This window comes from Elephas maximus, chromosome 5 (genome assembly GCF_024166365.1).
Source record: "Elephas maximus indicus isolate mEleMax1 chromosome 5, mEleMax1 primary haplotype, whole genome shotgun sequence".
Lineage (NCBI taxonomy): Eukaryota > Metazoa > Chordata > Mammalia > Proboscidea > Elephantidae > Elephas > Elephas maximus.
The window spans coordinates 27,761,571-27,783,987 of NC_064823.1; the positions used below are offsets into that span (position 1 = coordinate 27,761,571).

Sequence of the window (22,417 nt, forward strand, 5' to 3'; positions counted from 1 at the left end):
GAATATTCAATCCACAGTTATCAATTTTCTCTTTCAGATACAGGTTGACATTGCTGTTATTGGAATATAAATAGACTCAAAGACACTGTTGCTCTCATACTTGAAGTGGTTTTTCATACATTCCGCATTGCCAAATAATTTTTATTTCACTTAAAAATTTTGTTGATTTCTAGGTTTATTCAGAGTTGTTCTGTTTTAAAAAAGTATCATTTATTTTAAAGAAAGTGCTATTTTTAAGAGAAAATTTAGTCCAAATAAGTGTATTTAAATCCAAATAAATTTTTACTTATCTCATGAGATGGGTCTGTATCTTCTTTCTTGTTTTTTTTTCTGCTGGTAGTCATTCTAATTAAAAGTGCTTTGTTATAAACATTTTTTTGTTGTTGTCAGCATCTAATCTTTATTGTTACTCATTTATGTGTATCATACATCGGCCTCCAGAGTAACAGAGAACTTTTATTTGTGATAGGACTCTCTGGCCTTGTATTATTTAGGCTGTGTTTATGTTTAAGTAATGTCTGCTTTTCTATTAACTGAAATTTTTTACAAACATATGTTCAAATATTTATATATTGCTTTTATTAAATGTATAATAAATACTGTAGAATTTTAAATAATAGTGTATAAATGAAAAGTAATCACTTGTATAATAAATAATGTAAAATTTTAAATAATAGTGTATAAATGAAAAAGTAATCACTTTTAATGGCTTAGCATAGTCTTCAAAACATTTTTCTATAGAAATATATATATATACTAAGCATATAATACAGGTGTATGTGTGTATGTATACATATATATACATATATACATATATATACATATATATACATATATATATATATATATATATACACACACACACACATACCAATCTATCTTGGAAGAAGTACAACCAGGATGCTCCTTAGAAGGAAGGATGGTGAGACTGCATCTTACGTATTTTGGACATGTTGTCAGGAGGGATCAGACTTGGAGAAGGACATCCTGCGTGGTAAAGTAGAGGGTCAATGAAAAGGAGGAAGACTCTCAACAAGATGGATTGAGACAGTGGCTGCAACAATGGGATCATGTATAACAATGATTGTGAGGATGGTGCAGGACCGGCAGTGTTTCGTTCCGTGGTACACAGGGTTGCTATGAGTCAGAACCAACTCCACAGCACCTAATAACAAGAACAAGATATATATATGTATATGTTGTTGTTGCCGGGTGCCATCCAGAACAAAACACTGCCTGATCCTGTGCCATCCTCCCATGTTTGCTAGGTTTGAGCCCACTGTTGTAGCTACTGTGTCAGCCCATCTCGTTGAGAGTCTTCCTCTCTTTCACTAACCCACTACTTTACCAAGCACAATGTCCTTCTCCAGAGACTAGTCCCTCCTGATAACATGTCCAAAGTATATAAGACAAAGTCTGGCCATACTTCTTCCAAGACAGGTTTGTTCATTCTCTGGCAGTCCATGGTATATTCAATATTCTTCACCAACACCATAATTCAAAGGCATCAATTCTTCTCTGGTCTTCCGTATTCACTGTCCAGCTTTCTCATGTATATGAGACAACTGAAGAGGCCATAAAAAAGACATGGTGTGGAACAATTAGTTACTTTTGTGTATGGCCTTTCTAGCCATGGTCTTGTGACTCCCAGCCAGGTGATTGTGTGATAGGGTAGTTGTGCCCTACCAAGTGGGCTCATCAGTTTTGCCTTAAAAGACCCAATTTCAGAACAGTGAAGAGGAGCCTACTACTAAGGAAGGAGATACCCAGCAGCAGAGACCCCGGCAGCAGGAGACAGCATAGTGAGCTTTCTGGCCCTTGAAGTGAGAAAGTTGAGTGCCTTTGGGCAGAGACTGAGGGCCCAGGAAAGGTGTGCCTGTGAGTACAGCTAGGAAGAGGCTATCCTGATGCAAGAACTGTATCTTGACTGTTCTGAGCCTGAATTGTAACTGTTACTTCCCTAATAACCCCAATAATTGTGAAAATTGACTGTGAGTTCTTTGCGGCCATTGCAGTGACTTATCAAACCCAGTACAGAGTGCTGTGGAAAGAATGGTTGGTGTCAAAACTGGTAAAGATGGCAGAGAAAGGAGGCATTTCTGACCCCCACCTCATAGGAATCAGCCTTGCACTGTTGATGTTGGTAGCCCTTCCCACTTGTGGAGTCTGAGGAGGTCAGACGCTCCCCCAAGCTGCTTCTGCACATGGCTTGGGTCAGGTGCACCGTAGTCTTCAAAATGACATCTTTGTTTTTTAACACTATAAAGAGGTCTTTTGCAGCAAATTTCCCCAATGCAATATGTCGTTTGATTTCTTGGCTGCTGCTTCCATGGGCGTTGATTGTGGATCCAAGTGAAATGAAATCCTTGACAACTTCAATCTTTTGCCCCTTTATCATGATGCTGCTTATTGGTCTAGTTGCGAGGATTTGTATTTTCTTTATGTTAAGGTGTAACCCATACTGAAGGCTGTAGTCTTTGATCTTTGTAAGTACGTGCTTCAGGTTCTCTTTGCTTTCTGCAGGCAAGTTTGCATCATCCGCATATCAAAGGTTGTTGATGAGTTTTCCTCCAATCCTGAGGCCATGTTCTTCATACAGTCCAACTTCTCGAATTATTTTCTCAGCATAGAGCTTGAATAGGTGTGGTGAAAGATACAACCCTGAGGCAGAACTTTCCTGATTTTAAACCATGCGGTATCCCCTTGCTCTGTTCAAACGACTGCCTCTTGGTCTATGTACAGGTTCCTCATGAGCACAACTAACTATTCTGGGATTTCCATTCTTTGCAATGTTATCCATAATTAGTTAGGACCCACAGGGTCGAATACTTTTGAATAGTCAATAATACACAAGTAAACATCCTTCTGGCATTCACTGCTTTCAGCCAAGATGCATCTGACATCAGCAATGACATCCCCCTTTCCACACCCTCTTCTGAATCCGGCTTGAATTTCTGGCAGTTCCTTTTTGATGTAATGCTGCAGCCATTTTTTAATTTTCATTGGCAAAATTTTACTTGCATGTTTTTCATGATATTGTTTGATAATTGTCACATTCTGTTGGATCATCTTTCTTTGGAATGGGCACAAATACACATAAATATGTTTTATTGGATCTTGTTAAATATATTCTCCCTGTGCTTCGTTTTTCATTTAATACTATACAGTATTTAGTATTTAGTACTTTTAACCTTTTTATTATATAACTATTTTTGTAATAAACATTTCCAATTTTTATGATAAAAAGTATTCAAATATTACAGTGGAGTTTAATGTGAAAATTAAAATTTCACCTTCTACCTTTCTCTCTTCACTGAATTAACGTGATAGTCCGATCCACAACTTGATCATGGAGATGACACAGGACCGAGCAGCCTTTCTTTCCATTGTGTATGGGGTTGCCATGATTTGGGGGTTGATTCCACAGCAGCAAACTATAACAACAGTTTCTTATGCATGCTTCTACATGGAAGTGTTTATGTATTATATATTTACAGATACATATAAATAGGTTCATACAAAAGATGGTATTTCCCAACTTGATATTTTCAGTTAATATATTTTTTCAGTATAAATTTGCATGTATCGGTCTTTCTAAGACTGTTCTGTAGTATTCCATTAATTTATTTAATGAATCCCCTCTTGATGGCACTTAAGTCACCTTAACTTTCTCGGTTTTCCAAAATAATGCTGAAAAACATGTCTTTGCGCATGTGTCACGCTTTAGTCAGAAGCGGAATTGTGGGGTCAGTGGGTAAGTAACTGGTCCACAGCCAAGGAAAATCCTCTTCTGACTCCCTGAGAAGCCTATCAAAAAGAGTGTTTCCCCAGCTTTTCCCAATGGCTCTTAATTTTTATGTCCTTTAGAAGCTGAGTTTCTAGAACAAATTGGTGTTCCTCTAGTGTGCTTTACAAATTTTGAACTTATTTTATTGGATTACTTCATGTTTACACTCTCCAAACCCTAGTGGTATAGTGGTTGAGTGCTACGGCTGCTAACCAAGAGGTCGGCAGTTCGAATCTGCCAGGCACTCCTTGGCAACTCTATCGGACATTTCTGCTCTGTCCTGTAGGGTCGCTATGAGTCAGAATCAACTCAACAGCAGTGGGTTTGGTTTATGGGTTTTTAGGTATTCCATCCTCGGATGACTTTGACAAACGGATGTAAGGAACCAAAAGCAGAGGACTTAATCCTACACCCTACCTGTGCTCTCTAAAGAGTAAATCAGGTATGAATTTGTGAACAGGTTTGAAATGTCATTTTCTAACTAATAAGATTTGTTCATTAAGTAACCTCAGTTACTTAAAATCTCTGAGGAATTAATTTTTGGCTTCATTTGACAATTTATTTTTCATTAAATATATGAAATTCTGTTTCGCATTATTTTGTTCAGTGTGACCATGATAAAAGTTTGTGTTGGAATAACTATAGAATGAAAACTCGTCTACTAAATTTCAAATGTTATTAGTTATACTTACTAAGAACAGATCTTTAGAGATCTTTCCATTCTTTCAAAATCAGAAGTATTCACTAATGCTTCTTTTTAAAAAAGAAAAAAAATCTAGTTAGGCAAGCGACTTAATCTCTATTAGAGTTGAAAGTCCTCTTCCAATCTGGCAAAAACATTGTAGCCCTAGCAACAAGACTGTTAGAAAAGGCCTAGAGAGAAAAATGTCAGAATTGGCCCTCTGATTACACAAGTCATTTGATGTTACCATTTCACTTATTTTTGTACTCTTACCATCTGACCTATTTTGATGCTAGAGAAATGTAATACAGTTTGATTTATTTGTTCAAAGTCCATTTTCATCTGCATTTATCTGTACCATTGTGCTCCGCAAGCATATTTACACAAAAGAACTGTCAGAGAAAGATCTTTATTGTCTTTGCATGTTATCTATGCCAGAATAGGTCTTCAGGCGGAAGCTGGACCACCCAGACTCCATTTCCATGCAAGGGAAAGATCTCAAACGTGTTTCAAAACGATCTAGATATGGACATAGCCAGTGGATGGCTAGACACGGATGTGTGTTTCCTTCTGAAATGGCGGTTTTACTAAATGCAGATGTTAGTGGTTTTGAGGATTGAGGCTGCAATGTCCAAACTATTTCATGTCTAACATACAGTTAGTGGATCACTGTGTTCACAGTCATAATAGCCAGTACAGCACTGTAAAGAACTGTCTGTCCAGTCCACAGCTGCAAGGATGAAAACAGGAAATTCTTGTACATTGATCATCCACTGTGTGCCAGGCACTAATTAGGTGCTTTTCACCTGTTCAGCTCGGTGCCTCTAAATGAATGGAAGTTGGAGTTAGAGGGAGGGTTGGGGTGCTTGGGTCATAGTCTTGGCTGTGGTCTTGGAAATATGGGGTTAACCATGAGGCAAAGGAAATAATGAAGTCTCATTCCTAAATGAGGAGTCCTCAAATGAAAGAAACTGCCACCTTAAAGCCTCAATTCAGACCCATGGAGGAAGAATAGCACAGAGAGAGGAAAAGAACTGGATCCACGATGAAGATTTATAACTGCTGATGCCCAGTGAATTCCAGTGGAGAGCCATAAAGCAAAACCATGAGAAAATGCTCTTAAGGGTGAGAGAACCCTTTTAATTCAACTTGTGAACAGGGAGGGAGTCACACATCAAATTTGTTCATTATATGTGTTTTCAATCCTCACGACAACCGTGTAAGTGTTATTATCCCCATTTTACAGATGGAAAAACTGAGATTCAGGAAGGTTAAATTATTTTTCTGCTTCAATCATCCAAAATCCACCCCCAGGCTGACTCCAAAGCCAATATTCTTTCCACTGTTATCTGATTGCTTTTCAGTTACTACGAGACTGAAGGGTCCCCCTGCTCCAGTGTGCCCAGACTTAGCTTAAAGAAGACAATCACATGAATTGTACCCCAAGTTGGAGAAGTAATAACGTGTCCCCACAATATTTGAATATGAGTTGCATTTACTTTTTAAAAGACACTTTTTTCCCCCCATTATAAGCTGTCATTAAATGTTAGTGTCCTGCTGTAAGACAGAAATATTCCTTTTCCTCAGTCAACTTTTTCTTCTCTTGTTTTTTTGTGTTTGTGTCCAAATGATGTGTTTGAATTTGGGCTTAACACATAATGCCAACCCTTGTACTCTATAGGTTTTAACCAGTTTGAGAAATAGACACAGGAAACAAAGGGGGTTGAAATATAATGTCTACGTTATTACCCAAATGAGGGGATTCCCTGGGTAGAAGAATGAGGCTTATACGTAAGGCAGAAATAGGATTTGCTCTTTCTTCTGATGTGAACTGAGCAGCCCATGTGGTTACAGGTAAAATGGGCAGATTACCTTATTCGTCTTCACCTCTTTCCACCCTTTATCTGGGTGTAAGCCTGCATGCTGAACTGTCCAGGGCAGATGTACTTGAAAGCTTAGAAGTCCTGGAGAGACGTGAGCTGTGGCATTTTCTCTTTTTTGCTTGGGATAGAGTGAGAAAGAATCCTGTTTTCCTTCATCAGGATTGGAATGGAAACAGAAAGCATGGAGTAGCAAGCATCCCTCCCAACCTTTGCCAGCTTTTTATTAGCATATTGCAGTGTGTATTAAAAAAATTCTTTTTTTTAATTCATTGTGTGTGTTCATTTTAGATAGTATGTTGATAGGCTTTTTTTTTTTTTAGTACCTAATTATGTATTTTTATCTGTATGTGTATAACTAACACACTTAACACATTGCTTATCATGAGCAGAATATTGTTTTAAAAATACACTCAGTATTTAAAGAAAAACATTAGGTCAGCCATCATATGAATGACAGGCTGATGTGAAGGCAGCATGTATATGAAGGAAGGTTTGAAAACAATGTCCTATCTCATTGGGCTTAACAAGCAAGTCAGAAGGAAGGCAGGATTGGCTGTCCCTCTCCGCAGGGAAACATGTATACTCAAAGGGCTACTGTGTTCCTATCCTGAACCCTGCTTCCTTCCACACTTAAGTCCTTTTGGAAATTGCTGGTAGGAATTTCACTTTTTGCCCAACAAAAGACTAACAACTAGTCAGAACAGGGCACCATACAGCACTCTAAACTGAACATGCATTCCCTATCTGATTTCTTATGACTAATTATGTCCAGTCATGTTGTCCAAAATAGCTCAGCAGACTTTATGTAATGAATGCAAAAACTATAGCAACATAAAACTATACCAAATAGGAACACTTTGAGACTTTTCTCGTTATCAAACTTCTTAATCCTCTTACAAATGAAAGCCCATAGAAACTAAAGTCCAAATTACTTCATTCTCAGTTTTATACCATTGGCTCAGTCTCCGCCAGTCTCTCTCAGATTCCTGGGTTCCTGTAGCCACAGCTGTATCCTGGGGTGTCTTTTCACAGGAATTTCTGTAGCTTCTTTAGCTTCTTCAAAGTTAAATTAATTCAAATCTCTCCTTAGTTCAGTTCTCTAAGGGGTCAATAAATCACACAAAAAAACCACAACTCCATTATGGAAGTTACCACAGCAAAATTACAATCCCAGAATTAAGTGAATGGCATAATCTATTTTAACACTACAAAGGTAGGTGGTTTGAACCCATCCAGAAGTGCCTTGGAAGACAGGTCTAGGGATCTGCTCCTGAAAACCCTATGGAGTAGTTCAGCTCTGCACTCATGGGGTTGCCATGAGGTAGAATCACTCTGACAGCAACAAAAAACAACAACAGCATTGTCGGCCAGGTAGCATGTGCAGAAAGATTTGTGGTATCTAATGTAGGAAGCAGGAACCTTAGAACATCTGGCCTTCATTCCTGTGCAGAACAAATCAGCTGCAACAGTATCAGGAGTTAGCAGCCTTTAAAGCCACATTCACTGAGCAGAAATTGTCCAAGTTGTGTCTCCATATGTTTAATATATATGTGTGTGTGTGTGTGTGTGTATTTGTTGTTGGTAGGGGTGTTGGTGGTGATGCTTGTGGGGGTCTCCTCATATGTATTACCTACTATCTGAGAGAATGGCATTTAAGTCAATATTGCCTTCTTACACAATTTAAATATTCCGGTTTCCTCATATCCTTGTATTTAGTGTCTTGTGCTTTTGGCACTTCAATGCAAGATTGTGGCCAGTTTAGAGAAAACTTCTACTTCCAAGTTGTTCCAGGTGTGTCCTCTCCAGGTCAGTGGAATGAAGTCTATTCTTCTCTGTGACCATGAGGAATAGGGGAATGACTGTCATCCTATTCCCTCAACACTATATTTTAACTAATAATGTGTTATACTTTATTCTGGTAGTACTAATTGTCATCACTCTTTGCAGACTTCATTCCTATGTAGCCAGGTAAAGTTGGATCCAGCTGGGCAGCAGTTAACCATAGTCAAGATTAAAAAAAGAAAAAATTAAAATAGGAGGCTCACAGTAAGAGCCAATGAGTCAGAACTACTCTTGTTAAGAAATAACAGAAAGGGTAAAGAAACAGCCACATAAACCAGAGACTCCGTCAGCCTGAGATCAGAAGAATTAGATGGTGCCCGGCTACCAGCAATGACTGCCCTGACAGGGAACACAACAGAGAATCCCTGGTGGTGCAGGAGAAAAGTGGGATGCAGACCTCAAAGTCTAGTAAAAAGACTAAACTTAATGGTCTGACTGAGACTGGAGGGACCCCAGAGGTCATGGCCTCCGGATTCTTTGTTAGCCCAAAACTAAAATCGTTCCTGACGCCAACTCTTCAGACAAAGATTAGGCTGGACTATAAGACATAAAATGATACTGGTGAGGAGTGCGCTTCTTAGCTCAAGTAGACACATGAGACTGTTTGGGCAGGTCCTGTCTAGAGGTGAGATGAGAAGGCAGAGGAGGACAGGAGCGGGTTGAATGGGCACAGGAAATACTGAGTGGAGAGAAGGAGTGTGTGGTCACGTTTCAGGAAGAGCAAGTAGGGGTCATATAACAATGTGTGTGTAAGTTTTTGTATGAGAGTCTGACTTAAATGATAAACTTTCACTTAATGCACAATAAAAAAATTTAAGAAAAGAAAAAGAAATAACAGAGGGATCCCAAAGTTTAGCAAAACTTTCAGGAGATTCCAGATAACATGAATTAAAGCAGTCAAAAGTTAGTATTCCAGAGGTAGAAAACACAGAATGAGCACATACAAAACTACCCGGAAAACATGAACTTCAGGACAGAAGGCAGTTCTGTTGTCCTCTTTTACTCACTCCTTCCTGTCTCAGTGGGATGTGACCTGGAGTGTAAGGAGAGTGGGTTGAGCTGCTGAAGGAAAGGGTGCCAAGAGCTGTTTTGTTGAAACACTATGTGAATTTATAATCAAATTCACTATTTAGGTACATGGCTCTCAGCTACTTAACTTTATCAGCCTCAGGTTTTTCATCCGTAAAAATGGAGGTAACGATGCTTACCTCACAAGGCTGCTGTGAGGAAATGAGAGGACAAGCTTGAACTACCTCGCAAAGAGCCTGGCAACTTATAGTTGCTCGACCAATTTTACTACCTGTTTTCGCTCCCTTCTCTTTTAGTTCATGGAAATGTTTGCTATTTTTGAATCGAAAGTCTTCCTTCATATAAGCATAACTAAAATATTGAGGGATTACAGTGATACCTAGTGATACCACAAGAGACATACCACAATGGGTTGCTTTAAAGAGCACAAATTGATTTTCTCACAGTTCAGAAGGCTAGAAGTCCAAATTCAGGGTGTGGCTCTAGGGAGAGGTCTTTCCTTGTCTATTTCAGCTTCAAGTAAAAAAAAAATGCTGCCAGCAATCCTCAGTGTGCCTGGATTTGTAGATGATCTCTCTCTGTCGTCTGCCTTCCTCGTCCCCTGTCCGTGTCTTTATTCTGCTCTTTTCATAACTCAGAAGTGATTAGGTTTAGGATCCATCCTAACTCCTGATACGACCTCATTAATACAGCAAAGGAAAAACCCTATGTCCAAGCTGGATCATATCCCCAGGGGTAGGGATTAGGATTTCAGCACATATTTTATGGGATACAATTCAATCCATAATGCTATGTCAAAGCCATGCTAAGTTTATTTTAGTATTATCTGATTTAATTCTCATAGCAACCCTATGAATCTCATCTGCACATGAGAACACTGAGGCGTTGAAAGTGTAACTGGTTTGCCTAGTGTCACATAGGTAGTAACTAATGAGGAGGGATTCAAAACCAGGTGGTTTGATTTGAGAACTTGACACTTCACAACCTGCTTCCTTATGTAAACATTTAATCAAAACATTAAAAATTGAAGGAAAAAATAGTATTAGGAAAGGAAAGTTTTCTTTTGCGATGTGCTTAGATGTTGGTACGGTTGGCCTAGCGTCACCTCATACCCTCTGTTCTATTTGATATTTAGGGTGGGAAGTTCAGTGTTCAATGAACTAAAAGAAAGCAGACTCTATCACTGTTATTCCATTTGCAGGTTTTCGTGAAATAAAGAAATACCAATGGTACTTTGGAAGAAATTAAGCAGCTATTCTAAAGGTAACTTTTACGTGTAACTACCAAACTAAGGAAAGAGCCCTCAATGTAACAAAAGGCTTCCTTTCCCTTGTTTCCTTTGCTACAAAGGAGATGGTATCAGAACACCACGTCTTTCCAATGTACACCCAAAGAACAGTCTTTCGTAGCCCTGGTTGCACACCAGTGTCACCCAAAGCCTGTTTTAAAATACAGATTCTTCAGGTCTGATTGATCAGAATCTGGGTGGGCGGATGCCTAAAAAGCTCCCCCACGTCATTTTGGTGCAGACCAGAATTGGTTACCAAGGATTATATTGTAGAAGGAAAGAAGTTCTTGGCCTCTAACCTCTCTGAAAGAGAGGCAGAGAGTGAGAGTCACCTGGTGAATATTCTGCAAATTGGGGGAAGTGCTTGTTAATTCTACCTACATTTTTTACCTTAACTAAATCCTGACGATGCTTGATGAGTGGACAGAAGGTGTTGCTTAATACACTTCCATGGTGCTAAATACAGTCAGCGTGTCCCGGGCTAGCACTATGGCTTTAAAATATTTTACAAGCCTCTGGAGCCCACTGTCTACATGCCACTCGTATGCTAGTTTGGTTTTAAGACAAGAGGCCTTAACAAGGTCTAAAAGGACCTGCATTCCTGGCCCCTACTTAGCTCTTCAGGTTTATCTCACTTTCCTGTGCCTTCTATTAGCGTGTCCCCCCCCCCTCCAATCCAGCAAACTCATGGCTCTGAAACTGCACATGTTGTATCCCCTTTGCATGGAACATTCCCTCCCACTACACACTGTTCTCTCTCCCTCCTTCTCTCCCTCTGTCTCTCTACTTCTTCACCTCTCTATACCTCAGTATCTATCTCTGTGTCTTCATCTAGTTAATCTCGAATTATCCTTTAAAGATCATTTAAATGAGTTCTTCGAATAAGCCCCCCTTGTCTGCCCTCTTTGCACAATCTAAGTCAGGTGACGGGTCCCGCTTCTAATCTCTTATCTCTCTCTTTACCTTTTCTTTGCAGTGTTTTTCAGAGTCTGGTGTTACATACAAGGCTATTGATGTGATTATTTAATTTCTGTCTCCTGTATTCAGATCTAGGTTTCATGAGTGGGGCCTGGGTCCCTTTTGTTCTCTGCTGCCTAGACCTAACCAAGTGCCCTTTTCCTGGTACAGGTTCAGATACTGTTTCTTGAATGAATGAAGTAGATGAAAGAGAGTCTATTTTCGGTCATCCCTTTCTTTTCCCCATCCATGGCAAAAAACTGTTTCACTCATTTACTTCAATAAAATGCTTTTTCATTCCTCCAATATGCCAAAGCCTGTGAGAATTAAATGATAAATGAGATATGGACTTTTTCTTGAGGTACTTAAGAGATATGTATTCAAATAACTATTACAGGAGACTACAAAGAAAACCACAAACTTTATTAGTAAGATCAAATACCACTGCTCCAAGGGCTCAAGGAAAGGAGACACCATATGAGAAGAGGTTCGGGTACCTCACTTCCCTGAGACTTGTGTGCCCTCCAGAGTCAGCTAAATTTGAATTCCTAGCATCATTTGACTCCAAGATACTTAGCCTATTTGTGCAGCATCTGTGAAATGGTCGATTAACTCTTGGAAAGGGAACACTATATTTAAAGTGTTTTAACCAGAATACTATCAGTTTCATGAAACTTAAGAAGATACAGTACAAATACAAATAAACACATGAAAAGATGTTCAACATCATTAACCATTACGGAAATGTAAAGTAAACCCACAATGAGATAGTGCTCCACACCTCTCAGAATGGCTAAAATAAAAATAGTGATAACACCAAATGCTGGTGTGGATGTGGAGACGCTGGATTATTCAGATATTGCTGGGGGTGGGGGTGAATATGAAATGATATTGCCACCCTGGGAAATAGTTAGACAGTTCCTTAAAAGATGAAACATGCAGCCACCGTACGGCCTAGCAATTGCACACCTGGGCATTTATCACAGTAAACCTGTACACAAATGTTTATAGCAGCTTTATTTGTTACAGCCAAACACCAGAAACAATCCAGATGTCCTTCAGCGAAGGAATGGTTACAGCGTGGTACACACCCATACCATTGAGCACCACTAAGTCATACAAAGGAATGAATTATTGATACTGCAACTACCTGGATGAATCTCCAGAGAATTATGAGTGAAAAAAGACATTCCAAAAAGGTCACATACTGTATGATTCCATTTATATAATATTCTTGAAATGACCAAATTATAGAAATGGAGAACAGTTTAGTAGTTGCTACGGATTAAAGAGGTAGTGGGTTGGGAAGGAAGTTGGTGTGAATGTAAAAGAACAATATGAGGGATCCTCGTGCTGAGGGAAATGTTCATCATCTTGACTATATCAATGCTAATATACTGGTTATGATATTGTAGTATAGCACTAGAAGACATTACAGGGTTCTCCAGAGAAAATCAGTAGGCGAGGGAGAGAGAGATTGATCTTAGGAATTGACTCTCAGGATTGTGGGGACTGGCAAGTCTAACATCTGTAGGACAGGCCAGCAGGCTGGAAACTCAGGAAGGGGTTGATATTGTAGTCTTGACTCTGAAATCTGGCCAGTCTGGTGAGCTGGAAACTTGGGCAGGATTTCCATGTTACAGCCTTGAGACAGAATTCCTTTTTCTCCAGGAAACCTCAGCTTTTGCTCTTAAGGCCTTCAACTGATTGGATGAGGCCCATTCCCGTTATTAAATGGGATCTCTACTTAAAGTCTACTCATCGTAGATGTTAATCACATCTACAAGAGATCTTCACAGCAACATCCAGACTGGCATTTGACCAAACAACTGAACACCATAGCTAACCCAAGCTGACACATAAAATTAACCATCTCATTACCATTGGCAGAAACTGAGTAAAAGGTATATGGAAACTGTATGTATTTCTAACAACACCATGTGAGGACGGTTTAATTTTTTAAAAAATTCAAACTGAGGGGAGAAGATATGTCAGTTAGTCAGTTACAGTTTGAACCTCAGAACTTTGAAATCATAATAACAAGTGATCGTGGCAACACTGGAATCCTCAGGCTCATGGATTTGTTTGAAGCACTCTGCCCAGTGCTGAGGACTGGACTGGTTTTCACTCCCAGGAGTTGAGGAAAAAAAAGATGTTTACGTCAATCCAAAAGCACCCCAAGCTTCTACGTGGTCTTTCAAGACTTAAGTGGACAAGGTAGTCTTTTAATATACTGTTTTTAATCATCAAAATAGACTGGGGATCACACGAAGTGTTGGGTCTTGTTTCCTCTGAAATACATGAACTAATTCTTAACTTCAGCACTGGTTTCATGAAAAGCTACTCATATTCATTAGATATAGTGCTACTGAGCACAGAAGAACAGGCTTTACATTCTCAGGAGAGACAATTTCTTGGCTCCATGGGAGAGACTTTTCTGTAGGTCTATGAAAATGTCTTCCCTATTTATGAAAGCTTTTATGGTCTGTTCAACCTAGATGTTTTTCCTATCAAGGTCAGATACTCTTAGATATTATTTGGTTATAACTCAGCCAAATCATATCTAAGACCATTTTATTGATACTGTCTCATGTTTAGAAACTTTTTTTAGTGTTTCCAGTTTTATTTGATGTTCTTTATCAGTTTTCCCAGAAATCAAATATTGATTTAGGAAAGATGGGAATTAATCCTCAATGATCTAAATTTTCACGTTAACGTAAAACGAAACTGAAATTTCTTCTTCACAAATATCCATATCATTTTATCTATGTTGGGTTAAAAACTTTTTTTTTTTTAACTAAGTTCTAAGTGGTGTTTGAATAAAAGCTGTCACATCCATCACAGTCTTCTCCGCAGAGTATAGCAGAGCAACTTCTGTAGATTCAATAGTAGCTTATGGAATGGAATGAGACTTTTCAAAGGTATAAGTTGGTTTAAAAACATTAGGGAAATATGATTATATTTTTTCCTTAAGAAATACCGTAGATACTTTTCATTAAGACCATGTCAATGGTTACTTTTTTTATAATCAAGATTAAGTAGTAGCAAATATTTGTGGACAACCTTAGAGTTTAAAACTACTTTTGACTTCTTAAACTTCATATTAAGTTTAATCACAAACCAAACCCACTGCCACTGAGTTGATTCCAACTCCTAGTGAACCCGTAAGGCTTCCAAGGCCATAAACCTCTATGGAAACAGACTGCAACATCTTTCTTCCACAGAGCTGCTGGTGGTTTCGAACCACCAGCCTTTCAGTTAACAGTTGATCAGTTTAACCACTGCACCACCAGGGCTCCTTTAAGTTTCATTAACCCGATTGCCATCGAGCCCATTCTGCAACCCTACCGGGCAGAGTAGAACTGCCCCATAGGGTTTCCAGAGAGCTGCTGGTGGATTCAAACTGCTAGCCTTTTCATTAGCAGCCGTATCACTTCACCACTGTACCACCAGGGCTCCCTTAAGTTTCATTATAATCGTGTAAATTGACAACATTTATTCCAGTTTACATGTTCTATTTTATTACTGTCACTGACATTTGCCAGATTAAATAAAGACTTGGTAATCTGAAATTTTTAAGAGACGATTTACATATATTGAGTATGCAAGATATAATATGTATTATATTATTAAGTTGAAAAGAGTATTTCTAAAGATACACTAAGGATAGCTCTCTGTGGCTCACAGCTCCAACCTCTGGGTACTTGGTTCTAACCCCAAGCTTTTGGTGTTGCTTTCTGTGTGATTCTTCTTTTTCATTAAATATAGTGATGTTGGCAGCTGGGCGGCTTTATCAGCCTGCTTTCTGCCAGTGGCATTTTGAGGATCAAACAGCCTTCTTTAATTCTGTTCTCTTCCTGTCCCTTTCACTTTAAACTCACATTGTTTCTGCTAATATAAAGTTTTCAAGAACTTTGTGGGTCTACCGCGGATGTCACTGGCAATCACTTCATTAGATTCCACCCATCTTTCTGAGATACTTCCTTTTCTGGTTTTGGCTTCTGCTCAGATGGCTGATGGACAATGCCCAGAAGCTTCTTAGAGGCCCCTTAGAAGAGATCTGTGATTCATACCCTTAATCTCTTCAAAGAGGCTTTTGTATGACTGAAGAGTCTCATCTTTTGATCTTTCTAATGTTTTAGCAAAAGATGTTACAATCACATGCTCAGCTTTTTATCTGTGCCACACTTTTAAAATCAATCTCTTAATTTTAGCATCTTTTGCCATCGGAATAGGCTGAGAATTTCCCAAATCATCGAGTTATGGTTCTTTTTTGTTTAATAGTTTTCTCACTTTATCTTTCTTTTCTCACACTTTACTATAAGTAGAGAGAAGAAACCAGGCCTGACCTTCAACAATTTGCTTGGAAATCTCCTCACCTAAATATCCAAGCTCATCAGTATTAAGTTCTACTTTCCACGTAACTACAGAGCACAATTCCATTAAGCTCTCTGCCCGTATATAACAAGAATCTCCCTTCCTCCAGTTTTCAAGAACATGTTCCTCAATTCTTTCTAGAACCTCTCCAGCAGTGCCTTTAAAGTCCATATTTCTACCAATAGTCTGTTTATAAATGATTCAGGTGTTCTCCAAGTCAACACAGGTTTTCTCCACAATGCTTCTCACCCTTTCTGAGCTCTCACCACCAGAATTTTTAACATCCGTATTTCTATCACAGTCTGTTCAAGGGAATCTAGGCTTTTTCTATCATACTCCTCAAAATTCTCCCAGCTTCCATGTACTGCCAATTCCAAAGCTACCTCTACATTTTTAAATATTTGTTACAGCAGCACCCACTTGCGGGTGCCAAAATCTATATGAATTTTTTGATTGTAGCTATAACAAATGGCCACAAACTAAGTGGCTTAAAACAATAGAAATTTATTACCTCATAGTTTTTCTATGTCAGAAAGTCCAGGTGGACTTGGCTGGATCCTCTGCTTAGGGTCTCACAAGGTTGATCAAGGTGTCTGCAGGCCCTTGTGAAAACTCTGCTTCCAAACTCATTCAAGTTTTTGGTCAAGTTCAGTCCCTTGAGGTGATAATACTGATGTGACTCTTTTCCTGCTGGCTGTCAGCCAGGGCTGACTTTTGCACTTAGAGGCTGACTACTTTCCTGTTTGAAATGTGGTTCATTCCAGCAATGAGGGTCGAATCTCACTCACACTTCAAATCTCTCTAACTTCTTTCTGTGCCATCTCTCTAAATCCAGCTGGAAAAAGCTCTCTGTTTTTAAGCATTCATGCAATTAGATTGGACCCACCAGGATATTTCAGGATAATCTCCCTATTTTGAAGTTCATACATTTGCAAAGTCTCTTTTACTATGTGACATATTCATAGGTTCCAAGTTTAGGATTTAGGACAGAGGGGCATTCTGCCTTCCACAGTCCTACAAACAAACTTTCCTCCCATTATTCTACCAACATTGTTCTTGTCAGGGTCCCCAGTGACCTTCAGGTTACTAAATCCGATTGTGAGTAACCATCTGCCTTGGCCTTCTGCAGCCTTTGACATGGCTGTTCGCACACTTCCTGTAGTAGTATCTACCCTTGACCTCTTAGTTTTCCTCTTCACTGACAGTTCATGATCTGCTTTGATGTTTCTCCTTTTTCCCACCTCTCTGAGTTGCCATACCTCAGGGCTCTTTCTTTAAATATGCTCTGCATCTATACCAACTTCCTAAGTGACCTCATCTTTTCCAGTAGCTTTAAAAACTATAACCCAATGATTCCTAAACTTGAATTGGGGAGCCCTATTTTGGGGATTGAGATTGTAATTTCTAGCAATTGTGTCATCCACAACCTTTGGAATAAAACTCTAGCGTACATTTGACCATTGACTAGCTATTCTGTGGTTTGCGGTGTGTTGCAGGAAAAGTCCGTCCACTGAGGTGGACACCCACAGTGAGACAACTACGTTATCGGAGGGCCCCAATCGTACCCTGCTGATTCATGGCCCTGTGGAATTCAAAAGAGGCTGGAGAAGGCAGAAGCGACACCTCTTCCTCTTCAGTGATTTGTTGCTTGTGTCTAATTCCAAGTAAGTGTATTCTACTCACTCTTCTGATTATCATTAGAATTGCATTCTCACTAACAAATTGCATTTTAATAGCCCTTACTATAAGCAAATACAAAGTTTTTTTTTTTTTTTTTGGCTTTTGATCTTTGATTTACTCAACAAATATGCATGAAGATCCTGCTCTGTATGGTGCCCGTGGAGAGAATACAGTGAAGAATATGACAGGAACGTCCCTCTCCTTTGAACCTTACAGAGAGATAATCAAAATAGAGGAGAGAAACACAGTTTGTGATTAGTGCTCCTGGGAAGAAGATATGTTGGGTGGCATTTGAAGTAGAAGATAGGACATGTTAGAAAAGGGGTCGTCAGAAAGGTATCTAGTGGCAGCATTTAAATCCCTACCTATGGGATGGGAAGCAGTTACCACTCCTAGATTTGGCAGCTAGCCATCTAGCATGAAGGAATGGCAGACCCTACAGTGGGTGTAGCTTCTCCCCTGTCAGGGAAGGCTCAAGGAAAGCCCATATGACTGGAGTCTGACACATGGGGGTGTGACCTCAGTTATGACACTTGAGAATTAGGTAAGGATGTGGTCACACAGGGTCTCAGTAACCTTTGGTGAGAAGTTTGGAATTTATTCTAGTAGAGTGACCATATCTGGCTTATATTTTTATCATATTGCTCTGGCTGTTGGTAGATAATGGATTGGAGGGTAGGGAGACTAGTTAGGGGAGGCAGTAGTCCTGATAAATGAAAAAGAGGGCTGCATCTTGGGAGCGGAAATGAAAATGAAAGAGAAGCAGACAAATTTTGAATGTATGTTGGAGATAGAGCCAACTGGGTACACTTTTACACCAACGCAATTTATACCCACATTAGAACATGGTGATTGCTCAAGAAATATATGAAGGCGAGGAGGGGGAGTGGTGGTGGAAGGAATTGACTAACCTGGTCATCTGTTTATCTGCTCCATCTCCATTTTCATTATGAAATATCGTGAAAGTGAAAGAATGATTCAGCATAGAAAATCTCATAAGGAAGCTATTTAGTCACTACGGAAAATAAAACTCTTTTCTTTTGCCTTTACCTTGGCTCCCATTTAAGGCCTGCCATGGATAAAATATGTAAGATTAAGTACTAATTTTGTAAACTGCTTTATTTAATGCAAATGACAATAATAACAGGTAGGATTTATCAAGGGCTTATTATGTGTCAGGTATTATGGTAAAGACTTTATATACCTAAGCTTGTCTCACCCTTACAACCACGCTGGGAGATGAGCTTGTTTTCCTTATTTTTCAGAATACCTTTATACTCAGAGGTCTAGTGGCCTCCCCCAGGGCACCATGTTACTAATTACTGGAATGCACTTTTGAAACAGAACTATTTGAAAGCACAGGCTTTTACCCTGTGGTTCTGTGGCCACCATTCTTCCTTTCTTTTGGATTTCATAGAACATTCATAAGCATGTAGTTTGTCTCTCACCATTGAAATCAACCTTTCCTTTGGCTTAAGTAAAAGACTAATTCCCATCTGTTTTGTATCTAGTAAGAAATAGAACAGAATGCTTAATAAACTAAAAAATTAATGACAAGTCCCCCCCGCCACCCCTCTGCTGCCATCGAAGTCAGCTACCAAAAAACAAGCAAACAAAAAACAGAGGCAATGATAAAGATATAAATGTCTTAGAATGCATTATGAATGAGAGAAGTTGCCTACAGATATAACTGTGGATTGGTGTTCTCTTTAGAAGTAAAAAGAAAGGAAAAGACTCTGTGTCCAGGCCTTGGCTTGAAGAGAAGTCCACACCCAAGGGCTTGTACAGATTCCACATGGTTACAACCATAATCTCAGGACTTAGACTGCCTGAGTTCAAATCCCGGCACTGCTGTTTTGGCAAGTTACTTAACCTCTCTGTGAGTTTCTTCATCTAAAACCGCGGTAATAGAGACTATCTGATGTAGTTGTTTCAGGATTAAGTGGCATAATATTCATAAAATGTTTAGTGCTTGGCATATGATAAGTGCTCAATAAATGTTAGAGTAGAGTTGAAACTGTGTTCTGGGTTCTTAGATGGCTCCTTGGTTTGGTTTCCACTGTGGAGTAGATAATTTTGAAACTTTATCGAACTAAGGAGAGAATTCTAGAAATGGCTTCTTTGCAGGTCAATATATTTGGAAGTTGCGACGTAGTGTCTTGGGTATCTTTACACATTTAAGACCCATTGCTGTCGAGTCGATTCTGACTCATAGCGACCCTATAGGAAAGAGTAGAACTGCCCCATAGAGTTTCCAAAGAGCACCTTGTAGATTCCAACTGCCAACCTTTTGGTTAGTAGCCGTAGCTCTTAACCACTACGCCACCAGTGTTTCCTCTTTACACATAGATGCCTGTGCTCAAAAATACAAAATCTGTAAAAGCAAGCAGATATGTGCTTGGCCTTCCAAATGGCCATGCATTTTAGCTTTATAATACCTTCAGAGTTGCTATCCAGAAAAATGATTTTATATGATAGTTGAACGTTTTCTAAAAAATCTTCAAAGATACAGGAATAGGGTAAGAACTATTGACATAAAATGTACAAAGAAGCCACCTTGTATTACAAGGTGCTTTTCCATTATACTTATATTCAGTTGCTCTAAGCTGTGAATCTAGATTATCCTTCAGGTGTACCTCCTGCACAATTCTTTTCATTTTATAAATCCCATTGAAGAGTTTTAGCTCTAACCTGTCCTTGACTCAGTGGAGTCATAGGGATGTTTCCACATGAGGTGTCTTTGATCTTATTTTAGCTTGAGTGTCCCCACAAGTAGTTCTAAATAGTCATGAGTCCCAGAGCGATGTGCCCAGGTCCCCTAGGCATTCTTCAGAGGGCTGTAACTATTTAAATCTCAGGCCCACCTGACCGTTAAATTTGCAAATTAAGTCAGGGGACATAGTGGTTTTATGTCAGAGTTATAAGGGGGATTAAGCAGAAATTGTCAGAAAGCAATTTCATTGCTGACAAAATCAGTCATCTTCTGACTCTCCAGAGTTAAACGGAAGTGTGTTCATCACATATATATAAGACCTCTTGGCTTCTGGTCTGAATTTTATTTTTTTTTTGGTTTGGTTTAGTCTTTAGGCTATAGTTTCTCAATTTTAGCCAGAATCTAAGGAAAAATCATATGAACAATGCCTCAAGAGAGGAAATTTGAAATAACTTATGCTTTAAGGGCTACAAAAACTAAAGTTGAGAGCACATTTTAAATCAATTATGTTTTCCTCTCTTAAAAAAGTATTTTATGAATATTTTTATGAATCATAAATCATGTACTTTTTATCTTTGTTCAACCTCTCAAATACTTTTTGAAGTAAGCAAGTCATCAATAATGAATGAATGAATGTTTCCCTAAGAAAGTAATAATTTTGGTGACATAAACGTTAAAGCCCTTGACAGCTGGCCAAAAGGTTGCCAGTTTGAATCCACCCAGAGGCCCCTCAGGAGACAGTTCTGTCTGACTGCATCCAAAAGATCACAGCCTTGAAAGCCCTATGGAACAGTCCTGCTCTGCACACATTTAGTAGCCATGAGTTAGAAATGAGTCGTGGCAACTAACAACAACAACAATTTTAAAATTAGAAGTTCACAGAAGCTGGCTGAATGGACATGGGGAATACAGGGTGGAGAGGAATGTCCTATCTCGTTAGGGGGAGAGCAACTAGGAGTACATATCAAGGTGTATATAAATTTTTATATGAGAGACTGACTTGATTTGTAAACTTTCACTTAGAACAGTAAAAAAAGGAAAGAAAAGAAAAGAAAATTAGAAGTTTTGGTTCCAAGTCAATAGTCAGCACTGAGAACAATAAACCAGTCAGTCTGTGGTTACTTGCTTCCTTCAATGAAGTATTTTCAGGGCCCTCCTCAGCCAGGCTTCCATCAGCACTTAGGAAAGCCCCATCTGACCATTGACTGTGCTGTGCACCAAGGATAATAGAGATGAGGAAGGCATGCTTTGCTCTGGCACCATGAAAACTGATATCTTACCATGAGCAAAGCTCTGCCTTGGCATTTAAGAAACAAACGAACAGAGTTTCTGTTGGGTTATCTTCCTAGGTATAGAAAGACCTTCAAAATTAAAGACAAAATACCACTGAACACCATGTGGATGACAGACTGTGATGACACCAATGCCAAGAGGTCCCTTGTTTTGGGCTGGCCCACCGTGAACTTCACAGCCACCTTTAGGTAAGAAGCACAGCTTGGCCCTGTATTTGTGTGGGTTAGCTATGTGAAGGGCATAGTCAGCTTTTCTAGAATGGAGAGAAAAATATAATTACATTTTTTCCTCTATTTTTTAAAATGAAAACATTTTAATCTGAGTGTGTTTTAAAACAATGACTCACCGTTTACCTCCCATCAAGACACTTACATGCCTTCTATTTTTGCAGAGTTTTTTACTCAAATATGTGCAAATTGATAGTAAACAATGGGAACTATCAGAGCTACTCCCTTTGTTTTTGACCAAGTGGTTATAAAAAAGCTCTAAGAGCTACATTGAGGAGTGAGTATTCAGGGTTCTGTTGAGATGACTGCATCCTAAGTCGGTTCTGGCATAAGTCAAATACCTCATTTTTTTTTTTTTTTAAGTTTTCATGAGCATTGCCTTTTACTATCAGTATCTTTATAAATCTGGCAGTGTTTTGAAAAAAAAAAGAAAAAACCGAGTGCCGTCGAGTCAATTCTGACTCATAGAACAGTAAATCATAAAATGAAACATCTGCAAGTGAACATCTGAGAATGATAACATCAGCAAATTACGCCCTACAGCATATCACTAACAATAACATGTACAAAAAAATGGACAGTTAAGTGAAGTTGGTCGTTACCTGAATACGTTGTCAGTTGGGGACTATCTGTACTGGAATAGACCTTTCTTAAGAAAG

General features: G+C 39.0%; 1 protein-coding gene across 1 annotated transcript in view; it reads left to right on the forward strand.

The window, feature by feature from the left end:
• Positions 1-9,382: 9,382 nt before the first annotated feature.
• LOC126077503 (rho GTPase-activating protein 20-like) overlaps positions 9,383-22,417 on the forward strand; it is a 474,291-nt gene continuing 461,256 nt past the window's right edge. Inside the window, exons 1-4 of the mRNA XM_049887046.1 lie at positions 9,383-9,388; positions 9,520-9,530; positions 17,342-17,509; positions 21,588-21,719. Coding sequence (XP_049743003.1) covers positions 9,383-9,388; positions 9,520-9,530; positions 17,342-17,509; positions 21,588-21,719 — 317 coding nt within the window. The remainder of the gene's footprint in view (positions 9,389-9,519; positions 9,531-17,341; positions 17,510-21,587; positions 21,720-22,417) is intronic.